The sequence below is a fragment of the Lycium ferocissimum genome, chromosome 8, assembly GCF_029784015.1.
Source record: "Lycium ferocissimum isolate CSIRO_LF1 chromosome 8, AGI_CSIRO_Lferr_CH_V1, whole genome shotgun sequence".
In the NCBI taxonomy this organism is placed as follows: Eukaryota; Viridiplantae; Streptophyta; class Magnoliopsida; order Solanales; family Solanaceae; genus Lycium; species Lycium ferocissimum.
The window spans coordinates 38,855,335-38,871,605 of NC_081349.1; the positions used below are offsets into that span (position 1 = coordinate 38,855,335).

The following is a 16,271-nucleotide window of genomic DNA, read 5'->3' on the forward strand; positions in this document are numbered from 1 at the left end:
TATTCAACTTGACTTAATTCAAATGGCTAGATTACATGACTATTTATAGGTGAGTTCATCCATGTATCTAGCCTAGCATACATGTATCACTATTAATAATTTCACACTTCACATCCTCCAAGTACATGAATAAGAACTCACTAGACTAATCTAGAATTTTCCACCAATTCATGTATCTCCTAATACATTAATCTACTAGTTGATGAACTAAATTAAATATAATGTGAACAAATTAAATAGTGTGAACAAGTTTATTTTTCCAACATCCCCCCTTAAACTTGATTCACTACTCAAGAGCCATCCGCAGCTTCTGAAAAATATCAATCTTCAACGGCTTGGTGAAAATGTCCGCAACTTGGTCTTGAGATTTCACAAACTCAAGCTCTACCTCCTTCTTCAATATGCATCTCTAATGAAATGATACTTAGTATCAATATGTTTGCTCCTTTCATGAAACACCGGGTTCTTGGCCAACACAATGGCCAATTTGTTATCAATACATATCTTAATTGCATCTTCTTGTGGTTGGTGAAGTTCTTTCAACAAGCTCCTTAGCCAAATTGCATGACAAAACGACAGAAGAAGCTCACACATACTCGCTTCATATGTTGACAAAGTCACAATTGGTTGCTTCTTGAATTCCATGTAAATGCGTAATTTCCAAAAAGGAAAACAAACTCGGTAGTACTTTTCAAATATCACATCACCAGCCCAATCACTATCACAATAGCTAACAAGCTTGAAGTCTTTAGAAGATGAATAAAAATTCCATAATCAAGTGTACCTTTGATGTACCAAGGAGTATTCTTTTATTTTTTAAATGAGAAGTCATTGAGTTTCCATAAAGCGACCGACAAGTCCAACACCAAAAAGAATATCGGGTCTTGTACAAGTTAAATACCTTAAGCTTCCAGAAGACTCTTGAAATATCCGGGATTGATATTTTCTCCATCTTCATGCTTGGACGCTTTAACTCCACAATCCACGAGGGTGCTAACAAAGTGCTTGCAATTCTCCATCTCAAATTTCTTGAATCTCCTTTTGCATATTCTCCTTGAGAAATAAAGACGCCATCATTCTTCTCGTCTCCACTTTAATGCCAAGATAGTATGACATTAGGCCAATGTCCGTCATCTCAAATTCTCTTGTCATTGATTTCTTGAATTCTTCACACATCTTTGGATTATTTCCTGTCAAGATCAAATCATCCACATACAAACAAACATGTAATGTGTCACCATCTTCATTAATTTTTACATAAAGTGCATGCTCATGTGGACACTTTGAAAAACCATTTGCTTGGAAGTATTTGTCAATTCTACAATTCCAAGCCCGTGGAGCTTGTTTCAAGCCATAAAGAGCCTTCTTCAATTTCAGCACTTTATCTTCATCTCCTTCAACCTTATAGCCCAAAGGTCGATCAATGCATACTTCTTCCTCCAAAATCCCATTCAAGAAAGCCGACTTCACATCCATTTGATGGATTTTCCATTGGTTCTGAACTGCCAAAGAAATAATCAAGCGGATTGTCTCCAAACGAGCAACTGGTGCAAACACCTCATCATAATCAACACCGGCCTTTTGCTTGTACCCCTTTGCTACCAATCTTGCTTTGTACCTCTCTACTTCTCCTTTGAAATTTTTCTTTAGCTTGTAAACCCATTTGACTCCAATGGTTCTTTTTCTTTTCGGAAGTTTTGCCAACTCCGAAGTGTCATTCTTCTTGATTGCCTGATTTCTTCATCCATCGCATCTCTCCATTTTTTATTATCGGCAGTATCTTCATAACTTATAGGCTCGCTGTCCACCAATAAACAAAAGTGAGTTAAATCACTTAAATTTTCTGTTACTTTTCTTCCGTCGTCATACAAGTCTCAAAGACTTCTAGACTTTCGAGGTACACGTTGAACTTCGATTCCCTAACTTTCGAACTTGCGGTGAGGTGTTATAGGTGGTGTAGTAGGTCTGCTCCATAACTTCTTCATCATGTTCATCACCAACGAATGGACTAAAAGAGTAATCTTGCTCTTTAGATTTCCATTCCCAAGCACTATCTTCATCAACTTCAACATCTTTGCTTATGGTAACCTTGCCATTTCTTGGGTTATATAACTTATAACCTTTAGATCTTTGCGCATAACCAACGAAAACATACCTCTCACTTTTTTCATCAAGCTTAGATCTCTTCTCATCCGGCACATACGCGCATAAGCAATGCTTCCAAACACTCGGCAAAGCAACTTTGGTTTGAAACCACCTGCAAGCCTTCTTGCGTGTTTTGCCATGAACACTTTTGGTGTGACGTCGATTTGATAAATACACCACACAAGCAATTGCTTCAGCCCAAAACTCCTTTGGCATATTTTTGCTCTTCAACATACTTCTTGCCATGTTGAGAATACTCCAATTCTTCCTCTCCACCACGCCATTTTGTTGGGGCGATCTTGGAAAGGTCAAAAAATGACGTATTTCATTTTTTCCACAAAAAACCTTGAATTCATTTGAAGTGAATTCTCCACCATTATCGGACCGAAGTGACTTTATTTGGTAGCCACTTTGTTTCTCCACCATGCTCTTAAAATTCTTGAAGTTTTCAAAAACCTCAAATTTTTCCTTCAAAAAATATACCCAAGTTTTTCGAGAATAATCATCAATAAAGAGAAGGAAATAATTACTTTTACCAAGTGAGGGGCTTGATGTCCGCACACATCCATATGAATCAACTCTAAAGGACACCGCACTTGTCAATGACTCTTTGGGAAAGCTTTTCCTTGACTCGTTTACAAAAGGCATCCTTCGCAAAAGTCGATTAGGATGGTTAATGGTTGGCAACCCTTTTACCATATTTTCCTTTTTCATCAACCTTAGACTATCGAAATTCAAATGGCCAAATCTCATATGCCAAAGCCAAGATGAATCTTTGACACATGAAAATAAGCACCTTGGTACATCACTTAGATTCAAAACAAACATTTTATTTTTAGCCATAGGAACTTTGGCTAACAATCTCCCATTTTCATCTTTCATAGTCAACTTTTTATCTTTCAAATGAATGTCATAATTTTTCTCCAAAAGTCGTCTCAAACTCATTATTACTTTTCATTTCCGGATATACATGACATTGGAGATAAATTGATGACTTCCATCTTTCAAACGAATTAAAATCGTACCTTTTCCTTTGATTTGAACTTTTGAAGAGTCTCCAAGAGTGATGTTGCCACCATTAAATTCCTCAAACTCAAGCAAATAAATGCTTCTTCCCGCAAATATGGTTGTTTGCACCCTCGAATCAAGGTACCATTTATTTCTTTCTACACTTTCTTCTTCTTTACATGCCATGAGTAAAGTGTCATCTTCATCTTCATTTTTGCTCTCCACAAAATTATTTATCTCCTCCGCATTATTTTTACATTCCCGGAAAAATGACCATATTTATGACGAGTATAACATTCAATATTTGATTTGTCATACCTTCTTGATTTGACCTCCATCCTCTACCTCTTCCGCGGTTGGAGTCTTGACTCTATTTTCTTTGGTCGAGGGTGACTACCACCTCTTCCTCCTCTACCACGACCTCTTCTACACCTACGACCTTTTTGTTGCGAGCCACGCCTTTCATCTTTCTCCTTCGAAGAAAGTTTTGCTTGCAAAGCTTGTTCACCGACTCTTGTTTCGGTTCTTCAACTTTTCTTCACGTGCTTGCAAAGAACCCGTGAGTTCTTCTATGGTCACGGTGTCCAAGTCCTTGGACTCTTCAATGGCAACAACAATATAATTAAATTTTGAATCTAGGGATCGTAATATTTTTACAACGACCTATCATCATTCAACTCTTCACCATATCTCTTCATTTGATTGACAACCGCTAAGACTCTTGAAATATAATCCGAAACTCGATTCGGATTCCTTCATTTGCAGCGATTCAAATTCTCCTCTTAAGGTTTGGAGACGAACCTTTTTGACCTTGTCCAAACCTTTAAAGAAAGTTTGAAGAATATCCCATGCTTGCTTGGAATTGGTTGAATTTACAACCTTCTCGAACATCTTTTCATCCAAACTTTGATGGATGAGTGTGAGTGCCTTTTAGTCTTTCTTCTTTGTGGCAGCGGCATCATCTTCTTGATCCACGCCGCTCTCCACAATTTCCCATACATCATAGGCTCCAAGCAAAGCCTTCATTCGGATGCACCAACTTCCATATTAGTGAGCATTGGAACTTGGAATGGAGTTCCATTGGTGTTAGTCATTTTATCTCTACGTTTTGTTGTCTCTCAAACACACCGGCTCTGATACCAAATGTTGAAAATTTGGGAAAGCAAGACAACACAAATAATACTCAAAACTCGCTAGAAGAGAAATGGAGGAAAGATGATTTTCTATTCAACATGACTTAATTCAAATGGTTAGATTACATGACTATATATATGTGAATTCATCCATGTATCTAGCCTAGCATACATGTATCACTATTAATAATTTCACACTTCACATCCTTCAAGTACATGAATAAGAACTCAGTAGACTAATCTAGAATTTTTCACCAATTCATGTATCTCCTAATATATTAATCTACTAGTTCATGAATTAAATTAAATATAATGTGAACAAATTAAATAATGTGAACAAGTTTATTTTTCCAACACCTCTGTATATAAGTACTTAATGTCAACCTAAAAGAATGTTAAATAACCAGTTATTATTGGAGTAGCTGGCTGAACTGTAGTATTACTTACTCCCTCCGTTTACTTGTATCACGTCTCGCTTCACGAGATTCAATATGGCTAATTTTCAGAATTAATTGTATTAAATTAATTCAATATTCTAAATATTAAATTTACATGTTCGAAAATTATACAGAAAATGCTATAAGTTGCAATCCTTCTCATATTAATAGAACAAGAAATAAATCTTGGTCAAAATTCATGCAATATAACTCTCGAAAAGCAAAAATGTGACATGTAAAAAGGAACCGAGCGAGTATTTAAATTTTTTCAACTACGCAGCTGATCACTGCATGCTCCCCTCCTCCTCTAGTGTCTATCCTATACGAGTGGGCAACATTCTCAAGCAAATTTGGCTAAACATTAGTACTATAGTACATTGTCAGTACTTCGTCCGTCTCAAATCACTTGTCGATTTTGTTGGAGGAAATAAGATCTCTTGGCCTCTTACAATTTGAATAGAATAAAATGACTTTTTCAGATATTTTATGTGTAAAAAATGGAGATCTCTTGCAAAAGGGTCATAAAACTATTTTTTTTTTTTTTGTAAAGGGCCAAATAACCAATTCTCCCGATTTTTTGTTTGACACACCTCTTAAGAAATACTCCCTCCGAATAAAAAAAAAAAAAAGTCCACTTAGCATTTTTTTTCTTGGGTCAAAAAAAGTATCCACTTATTAAATCAAAAAATAATTAATCTTTCCAGATTTGCCCCTATTAAGTGTTATGTGATCAAATCCCAATGCCTATTTAATTAGGGGTAGTTTAGCCAATTTACATATTTTTTCTTGAAGTGAGCAGTTTCTTAAGAGGTGTGCAAATGGCTAAGTGGACTCTTTTTTTGATCCGGAGGGAGTATTAATTAGGAGAGATATTTGACTAACTTTACCCTTATTTATATCTAAGTTATATTCTTTCTCCATTAAATGTTTACTTTATTTGTATGTTACTCCCCGTCTCCCTCAGTCTCAAATTATTTGTCATGGTTATCAAAAATAATTATCTCAAATTATTTGTTATTTTAAAAGTTCAAGGCGCAATTAATTATTTTGTTCCCGTTTTACCCTTACTAGAATTTTGTTATTAATGGAGATAACACACAAATAAAGTCAACATTTAATGGAGAGAAAATATAACTTAGACATAAATAAGGCTAAAGTCAGTGAAAGCACCCCTTCTAATTAATATTTTCTTAAGAGTCGTGTAAAACAAAAAAGATACAAATAATAATTTGAGACGGATCTCCATTAATGACTAAATTCTACTAAGGGTAAAATAAGAACAAAATAATTAATTGTGCCTTGAATTTTTAAAACGACAAATAATTTGTGACAACTATTTTTAATAACCATGATAAATATTTTGAGATAATTATTTTTAGTAACTATGATAAATAATTTGAGATGGAGGGACTAGTACTACTTTTGTATTGTCTTTATTTTGATTATTTTACCACTGTGCCCATCAAAGTGTAGTAGGTATGCTTTTGATTAGTTTTGATCCTTTGAGTTTGTTGAATGAAAATGAAAACTTTTAGCTGTTAGATTTCACTGGAACTATGAATAAAAAGAATTTGGCAAAAGTCATAGATAGCCTCCTAAACTTTGCCACATTTTTTCTCGCATAAATCGAGGATTGTTCGGCACTTAAACCCAATTTGTACCACTTAGATACTTTTTTGATTATCAGCTACAATTATAGAGTGTGTGCAGTGCACTCGCGATGACGTGGCAGAATGTTAATTAAAAGATGACATGTGGCATTTGGCCTACAATAATAATTAAAGGATGAATTATGAGAAAAGAAAAATTAATTTAAAAAGAAAAAAAAAACAATCACAGATAGAAAAATCATCAATCTACAATTAACCCACCTGGATTACAGCAAGGAATGCCAAGATTTTTACCTATTTGAAGGATCACGACCGACCAAACAGAGTTGAATTGCAATGAACAAGTGTGTGTACAATTTTAGGGTTTGAGACAAGAATTATCAATCGACTTCAAAGATAGGGAAATGTAGACAGAGGGGGGAAAAGACCGATCTTTTCTCTTTGGTATGGTAAGTAATCTTTTGTGCAATTGTGTATTTGCCAAATCTGATCAGTTGACTACCAATTTACCACTATGGAATATGCGCTTAAAAAATCAAATTTCTTATTCTCTCTTTTTTATTTTCTTTTTGGTTTCTATTAGATTTGATTATTTCTTTTCTTTTCTTTTTCTTTGTAAAATTATTTTTATAATTTTTAGTATATCTCTTCTTTCCCAATAAATTCACCCTCCACCGTACCGCCCATTGTCGTTCCCCTCCGCCATTGCCGTCCCTTTAAACCCGTCATTTTCCGTCTCTGTTTTTCTTTGTTTGATTTTTAAATCAAATTGTTTTGTAGTTATCGTTCATTATTTTCGAAGTGCATTTACGTAGAGAGAAAAAAAAGTGGTGGCGGTCTCCATATTTTCCGTCGAACAAGATAACAACGGTGGATAATTATTGGATTCAAAGAAAAAGGAGGAGGAGATGGTGATTTCCTGATCTAAAAAAAAAAAAGATGAAAAGCTGGTTATTATTGGTGGTGGCATCAACAATGATGGTGGCTGCGGCGGCGGGGGTTGGTGGAGGAAATAATGACAAAAACTAACGAAGAAGAAGAGGTTTTTTTTAAAAATCAGCTAAAAGTATAACCTTTCACGCGCCTATGGTAAGTGCATTACACACATTTTGCCACCTTTGAAAAAGTATCTAAGGTACAAATTTGAATGGTTTAGATACCCAATAAGATAATCCCTCATTTAGCTGGAAAACGTAGAAAATTTAGTGGGGCTATCTATGACTTTTGCCAAAGAATTTAGAGGAAATTTATATTAGGAGGTGCTATTTCTGTTTTATTTGGTCTATTTCTGATGTCGTGCAACTGTTGGTATTGCAGTTTTTGGTCTTTAACAAGGCTTTCTTGTTTCTAGTTATTACATTTATTTTTTCAGTTTTCGTTAAATGTAACATGAGTTTGTTAAATATTTGACGACATTTTTCACAAATTTAAAGGACCAAATATTATATTTAAAGAACTATTTTACTTACCACAAATATAAGGAACTATTTTTTTAATTTTTTAAAAAAAATTTCTCTCTAATTATGATCTATGACCTAATCTTTGCCTCGAGTCCAGGCAAGTCCCATTTGGTCATCCGAGGTTACCTTGAATTGCTGTTTCAATATTCTATTCCCCATTTTGTCTTGAACTACGTGACTTGGATGGAGGAACTAGGTAATTTAAGATGAACTTTCACTTATTGTCTTTTGTCAGATTTACTGAAAACCCAAAATTTGAAAAATCAAAACTTTTCTTTCTAAATCTTAACTTAATTTTTTTTTATTAGTACTCCATCCGTCCTATATTAGTTGTCCACATTGGTAAAATTATTTGTCCCAAAATACTTGTCAATTTACAAAATCAAGATAGAATTAATTAAATTTTTCTTATTTTGTCCTTAACATTAATTATTTTTTAAAGTAATCAATATTGATTAAAGTGCAATTTATTTGAGAGAGATAAGGGTAACGTGGTAAAAATACATTTATCTATGATTTTTTAAAGTGCCGAAAAAGAGGACAAGTAATATGGAACGGAGGGAGATGGAGTATGAGCATTAATGGGAGATAACATCTGACCAAATGGGGTCTCAGTCACTATTTTTTAAATTTTAAATAATATATTAGGGAAAATTGTGTAGAAAAAACTAAAAGAGTGTCATATGAAATTATAATGTAAAGTTTGGTTTGACTCATTTATCTTCCTATTTACTAGCTCGATAAGAAAGATTTAAAAATAAAACATATATAACCCATGTAGGAGATGTCTATGAAGTTGAAATCCTTTTGGCATGGATATGATAAGACATTCAAAATTCAAATCATGATACACCTTTGCAAAGGACCCTTAAAACTTTTGAGCATTTGAACACCAAAAGAAAACAGAAACAAAAAAAAGCTTTAGAGCATGCCTTTTTATATTTAAAGATCTTGGTGAGCGTGCCTCTGTATCCAAATGTGGAAAAGTTAGTGGTAGTAAGCACACACACTACAAAACAAAGGCCATTTAGCAAGGGAGAGGTGAAAAAGGAGGTAACTTAATTTTGACATATCAACTAAAAATCCCTTTAAATTTGATACCGATTATTAGTTGCACTCTTTTAAACTATTTGTAGTCTTAATTACCTTCTAAATTTGATTATTTGATAGCCTTTATCCTACCGTATGATCTCATCCTAAGAGAGTAGGATACACTCACCTGCCATGTGGATTTTTTTGCCTACGTGGTTTTAAAAAATAAAACTATTTGTTTTTACTTTATAAATTCATTAATTTTTAGATTTTCTTTTTCAGGTCAAAATAGTATAGAACTCCACTTTTTAGGCGAAAATCTTTTATTTGGCTAAAAATAATGAAATCAACTTTTTTATATACAGGTTTTGTTCCAAAAAAAAAAAAAAAAAATACATTGTTGAAACATATAGTCATTACATCTAAATAAGATATAACAAGAATTATACAGTTGGAGCTTCATTATTTTGCTAAAACTTTTTATTTTAGTAAAAATAAGGAGCTCTAAAGTTTTTTCTTTTTATAGATTTGGCCCGAAGAAAAATAACATTTAAAATAAATAATCACTGTAGCTAAAGAAGGAAAAAAGAAAACACATAGTTCCAACTCTATTATTTTGATTTTTTTTTTATTTGACTAAAAATAATAGAACTTTAATTTTTATTTATTGATTTTGGCTTGAAAGGAAAAATACACAATTGAAATAAATAGTCATTGCATCTAAAGAAGAAATAAACAATAAATACTTCATTATTTTTTAATGAAACTAATTTTATTTGGCTAACATGATGGCGAGCCAAGTTTTTTTTGACCTGAAAGAGAAATAATACACAATTTGAAACAAATAGTTGGAACTAGTAATCATTGCATTTAAAGAAGAAATTCTAAAAATGCAAAGTTGGGGTAACATTTGCATTACATATTAAGCTGAAATAAGAAGAAATACACAATTAGAATAACTAAATTGCTATATATGCTGTGGCGATTAACGTTTGGAAAATAGCCTATTTGGGGCAACTTTTTTCATGCCAACACACCTAAAAGAGAGTGTTGTCACACTCTTTACCACATCAATTTATTTTTTTTTACGGGTGTGGGGTGTGGGGGTATAAAGATTACTAAATAGCCAAGTTAATAAAGTAATTAAGACTATTATTATTTAGACATACAACTAATAATTTGCCCCAAGTTTAGAGGGTCTTTAGGTTTTTTTACACGTTCGTATTGATTATGTTGCATGTTTTGATGGAGGCGTGAGATGCGGTCCATAGACAAACAAGTTTCCGTCGTCTTCAATCAGCCTTCTAGAGTACTATACGAGGACCACTCTAGCTAGCCATTCATGGGCCAGACTTAAACAAGTTACAACTAAGTAGATGTACTACTGTGCTTGCACTTGAACAATTTAAGAAAATATACATATATATTTCCACTAAATTCGTATATAGTATTAAGTAATAATAGGTGTAGTGATACTTCGTAACCGAGGGAGGGATTTAGAGGGCGGGGAGGGTTTACGAAAAAAAGTCGGTATATATATAAAAAGTGTTTAAGGGTACATTGTATATATATAGGTAGATTTATGTGTTTATGTACGTATATTAAACTTTTGAATACGTGAGCAATGAAAAATTGTTAGGCAGCACGTCGAAGTGTCTGACAATTTATTATACAGAGTCACAGGATTGATTAAAGGGGAATGACGTTGTTTATATTTAGGCTTTTGTTTTTTTTTTTGTCATGCGATTGAAAATTAAGATCGTCCTTTATTACGTCCCCTGCAATTAAATTAAGATTAGCAATTAAATATAAATTGCTTTCCTCTTTGTACTATACTAATTAGATTGGAGGTGAGATGGGCTTTGTGTTCACTACTTCTCTCAACCAAAAATTGGGCCCTTTCCTCCATTAAAAGCGGACTCCCTCTCTCTTTGTGATACTTGTTTCTGTACTAGAACAAAATGTTGTACGTCCCAAATGGCGTCCAATATTTGCAATAACTGGTTGATCATAAAAAAGTGATTTTTGAATCTCGAGAAAAAACGCATATATGAGCATACCCTAAGCCTATAATTTCCTCTTTATTTAGCCAACAACATTAACTTCATTTTTCACGAGTTCAGAATCAAACTGTTGTGTACTTTTTGCCACATAACCAAAGTTATGTGTTAAAAAACAAAAGAATCAATGCGCCAGTATTACATGAGCTATACAAGCCTGGCCAAAATTGCTTACGGACGTGTGGTCAGGTTTGATCAGCATAGTTCATGTAATACATGCGCTATACCTGTCCTTCACCCCAGTCTACGTTTCGGCATTTCTGAAACGATTCTCCTTATAATTTTTACTTGAAAATGTCTCAGTATTGCAATTTAATGAGTTATACAGTACTTTTTTAGTGTACCCTATCCTTTATCCAAATATTCATGCCACTGTTACTTAAATCAGATTCCGTATTAGGTAAAAATGTATTTGTCACAATAAAGAACAACTTTGCCTTTATTCGTCATCTTTCATATGGTTGCTGGCTGAGTTGGTATTGACCATTTCTGCCATCGACTCTGCTCCTCTCTATGCTTGTCAAGCGTTACGTTAAATAATTTCCATTTTCACCAATGCAATCCTCTCCACTTAAATACTAGGCTCAGTTCCGTTGGCCTAGGATTCAAACTCGTGACCAAAACCAGGGGCGGAGCTAGCATAGTAATCGGGGTTCGGCAACCTGAACTTTTGATACAGAACCATGTATTTAAAAATTAGGTGAATATGTATAAATTGTTAATTTAGGATAAATTAAGCAATTATAATCTGAACCCATGAGAAAATCTTGATTCCCAAAGCCAATAGCAAGTTCTTCAACTTTTACCGGGTGAAATAAGCACAGGAATGTGGAAGATATACTTCTAGAAAACAAAAGAATAAAAATAATCACACGTGGGGTGTGTATAAGCAAAAATTCGACACATAGCGTACATAAGTACGTCTTAGACTTTTTCCTTTTCAATTGTGCAAAAACAAGAAAAAGAGAAAGTGAGAAGTCAAAGGATGATGGATTATGCTGTTTTGACAGACCACCTACTTAAGGACATTATTTATCAAATCATGGCTTGTCGTTTTGGATTTCTCTAACTGAACTTTTAGTTAGAATTCAGAACCAATCAAATTTTGAACGACTAATTTAATTCAGTAAGACACAACAAACTGAAGAAGACCTTTTGCCATCTTTAACTTCATGATCCACTAGAGGTCATGCTATTCTAGCAGAGTAGCAGTGGCCAAATTATACATAAAGGTTGAGGATTGTGTATGAATCTGAATAATTTTTTCTTAAATTTTATATAACTATTAAAAAAGATTACCCTATATATAGTTAGTTTTCTATTTAATTATAATTATGTATCTAATAACTTAAAAAAAAAAATAATTCAATGACAATTTTAAATACCTATGCAAATTTGGCTAATACTTTATTTATCTATCCCAATTAGTAGCATATTTTGATTTTAATTTAATTACCAAAATAATTATATTATCTTGTATTTAAAAACATTTCAACTTTAAACTTCAAAACCAAAAATAATTTATAACGCATATAATACTCTTTATCCCAATTTTTGATTAAGTTTTAAAAAATACTCTTTCTCCTTTTTAAAAGATTGTTTAAAATAAAAGAAGAAATATATTTTTTGTCTATGATTAAATAAACCTAACCTTAATTTTTTAATTTCTTTTGTTTTTATATCCACATAAATATTAACACCAACCTATTTCAAACCATGAGTTTTTTTTTTTTTTCATTTTTAACTAATTCTTGGTCACTACTTTGTCAAAGTTTAAGCCCAAAAATAAAAGAATCAAATATATTTGCAGTCTTGATTAAATAAACCTAACCTTCAAATTTAATTTCTTTTTTTGTCAAAAGATTTGTCGTGTTACACTAACCTATGAATTCTATACCCAAAAGATTTTAGTTTCAACTCATTCTTGATATTTACAACAAAATGAGATCAGTCATTTCTTAATTACCTCAAGAGCTTTAGCTAATAGTAGTAATTTGTTGATATCAATTTGTGAGAGATGAAGATAGGTGGTATATATAATCATAACAACAAACTAGAGTTGTTGAATTAGCAGCATCGTTAATGTTAAGCAAAAACCATAAAAAGTGATGCTTCCTTGAAAATTTTCAAATATAACTACTTAAAGAAAAAGACATTTAATGTAGGCATTACTGATGAAGATTGCTGCTAGTTAGATAGGTTGAGTGGGTGAACCAATTAGTTATACCGGGTTTAACTAACTTTGGAAAACATAATCTTCTGTCAACCTCAGACAAACTCTTCCTTCCAACTTCTTCCCCTATAAAAGCAGACCCTCAACTCTACAATCTTACACAAACAAACACTGATTTGCATCTCTACTAATACATAGAAAGAGTTTTAAGTAAAGGAAAACAATGGAGGCCTTCAAAAGCATTGCAAACCCTTTGTGTTCTTTCCTTGTTATATGCATTTTGCTTCTCTTTGCAAATGCAGCATCAGGGAAAACTCATTACCATGATTTTGTTGTAAGCTATCCAAGATTTTACTTCTTTGTTTTGTTAACATTTCGTAATATTTTACAAATTCGACTATACTTACCTCTGTTTTTCTGGAACAGGTTCAAGCAACACCAGTGAAGAGGCTGTGCAAAACCCACAACACCATAACGGTGAATGGACAATTCCCTGGACCAACATTGGAAGTAAACAACGGAGATACTCTGGTGGTTAACGTTGTCAATAGAGCTCGATACAATCTCACCATTCACTGGTAAATTCATGCATGCAGAATCAAATGAACTGATATATGTTACTCAATAAATTAGTGGCGATTATATGTAATGACATTTGCTTCTACTTTTTTATACTACTCTATTGTGTATCAAAAGGCATGGCGTTAGGCAAATGAGAACAGGATGGGCAGATGGACCAGAATTTGTCACTCAGTGCCCAATTAGACCAGGAAAGAGTTACACTTACAGGTTTACCATTCAAGGACAGGAAGGGACTCTTTGGTGGCACGCCCACAGCTCGTGGCTAAGGGCTACAGTTTATGGAGCTATAATTATCCACCCAAAAGAAGGTGAAAAGTATCCATTTCCTAAGCCCAAAAGAGAAACACCAATTCTGCTAGGTACTACTTCTACCTTTTCTTAATACCACAAACTTTGCTCATATTCTGTTTCCCCTTAGAATGTTTGTTGAAATGATAGTCTTTCAATGCTGTCAGGTGAGTGGTGGGATACAAACCCTATGGACGTTGTAAGAAGAGCTACAAGAACAGGAGCAGCTCCTAATGTATCTGATGCGTACACCATCAATGGTCAACCAGGTGACCTCTACAAGTGTTCCAAACAAGGTTAGTTCTAATTTCACAGAACATTTGAAACACGCGCGGTACCAAGATATTTAGCTCAGAAATTAAAAGAAGACGTATATAGGTTGTATCTCGACTCTTTTATTCATACAGTCAATAATCAAGACAATGAAATCGTCTAATACTCTTAAAATATCGAATAATGGAAGCAAGTTTATGCATTGTAAAAAGACGAATTTCCAACTAACGATATCATGCTATGAGTTCACTAAACTATAATTTGATATCTTACATGTTCAGGACATGTTCTCATAAAAATCATATTTATGCAGATACCACCATAGTCCATACGGACTCTGGCGAAACCAACCTCCTTCGAGTTATCAACGCTGGACTGAACCAGCAGCTTTTCTTTACTGTGGCCAACCACAAGCTTACTGTTGTTGGAGCGGATGCCTCTTATGTTAAACCATTCACAACATCAGTCCTTATGCTCGGACCAGGCCAGACAACTGATGTACTGATCAAAGCTGATCAGCCAGCAGCCAGATACTACATGGCAGCACGTGCCTATGCTAGTGCTCAAGGCGCCCCCTTTGACAATACCACAACAACAGCCATCCTTGAGTACAAGTCAGCTTCTTGTTCTTCCAATTGTGCCAAGACTAATCCAGTTTTGCCATCTTTACCAGCATATAATGACACAGCCACTGCTACAGCCTTCACAACCAAATTCAGAAGCCCAAGAAAGGTCGAGGTGCCCACTGAAATCGATGAAAATCTATTCTTCACAGTCGGGCTGGGACTCCTGAACTGCCCAAGAGGTTCACGCTCCAGAAACTGTCAAGGTCCAAATGGAACTCGATTCACTGCCAGTATGAACAATGTATCTTTTGTGCTACCATCCAACTTTTCCCTTCTGCAAGCACATCACCAAGGCATACCTGGTGTTTTCTCAGCTGATTTCCCAGCTGTACCACCTGTAAAATTTGATTATACTGGCAACGTAAGCCGGCCACTATGGCAACCTATTCGAGCAACTAAGCTGTACAAGCTGAAATACGGGGCAAAAGTGCAAGTTGTGTTACAAGGGACGAGTATCTTCACGGGTGAAAACCACCCAATTCATCTTCACGGATATGATTTTTACATCATTGCAGAGGGTTTCGGTAACTTTAATCCAAAAAGAGATACAGCTAAATTCAACCTTGTTGATCCACCTCTCAGAAATACAGCCAGTGTACCCGTTAATGGATGGACAGTCATCAGATTTGTCGCTGATAATCCAGGTAAGAGAAATAATAGTGAAACAAATACTTATATCTCCTAATATTTCCTGTACTACAAACTTACAATATTTTACTTAAACAGGAGTATGGATAATGCACTGTCACTTGGATGTTCACATCACGTGGGGTTTGGCGATGGCGTTCATCGTGGAAAACGGAGTTAGTGAATTGGAATCATTGGAGGCTCCTCCAGTAGATTTTCCTGTCTGTTGAGGATTGCAGCAAGCAACATAATACTAAATTCAGAGGCCTAGAGAAATCAATTTTAATTGTTTTAGTCATTTTAAGTGATATTGTTCCCCCCATTTGGGGCTAGTTCTTTTTCCTCTACTACATTTTCCTAGAATTTTTGGTCAAGATGGTGCCAAGAATTCACCATCTGTTGTAGAATTAAGCGAGCATATTTCCATATTAAAGCAGTTAGTTGTATTGTTTCGTGTGAAATTACAGAGAAGAATTTATTTGAGTATTAAACTAAATGTTGTTACCACTTCACAAAAACAGTACTATAATTACGAACTGCCTATTTTTTGCATAATTACAGATTTACAACATAAGATAAGAAAGGGAAAAGAAGCAAGAAATCATCAGCTCGTAAAATTGGAGAGGGTCATTTGCAAAATAAAAAGTTGGGAAAAGAACAGATCTTTTGAGAAATTAAAGTATAATGAGGACACAAGAACTGCCTATTTATTGCATAATTACAGATTTACAGCATAAGATAAGAAAGGAATCATTAGCAGTAAGAATTGCTCATTTGCATAACATAGAAAGATTAAAGCAGAATGATGAAAAAAATC

General features: G+C 34.1%; 1 protein-coding gene across 1 annotated transcript; it reads left to right on the top strand.

The window, feature by feature from the left end:
* The first annotated feature begins 13,212 nt into the window (after window positions 1–13,212).
* LOC132068397 (laccase-12-like) lies at window positions 13,213–15,989 on the top strand. Its single transcript, XM_059461970.1, has 6 exons — window positions 13,213–13,392; window positions 13,485–13,636; window positions 13,755–13,999; window positions 14,096–14,224; window positions 14,515–15,471; window positions 15,554–15,989. The coding sequence occupies exons 1-6, from the start codon at window positions 13,282–13,284 to the stop codon at window positions 15,682–15,684; spliced, it is 1,725 nt and encodes a 574-aa protein (XP_059317953.1). The 5' UTR covers window positions 13,213–13,281; the 3' UTR covers window positions 15,685–15,989.
* Window positions 15,990–16,271: the final 282 nt, after the last annotated feature.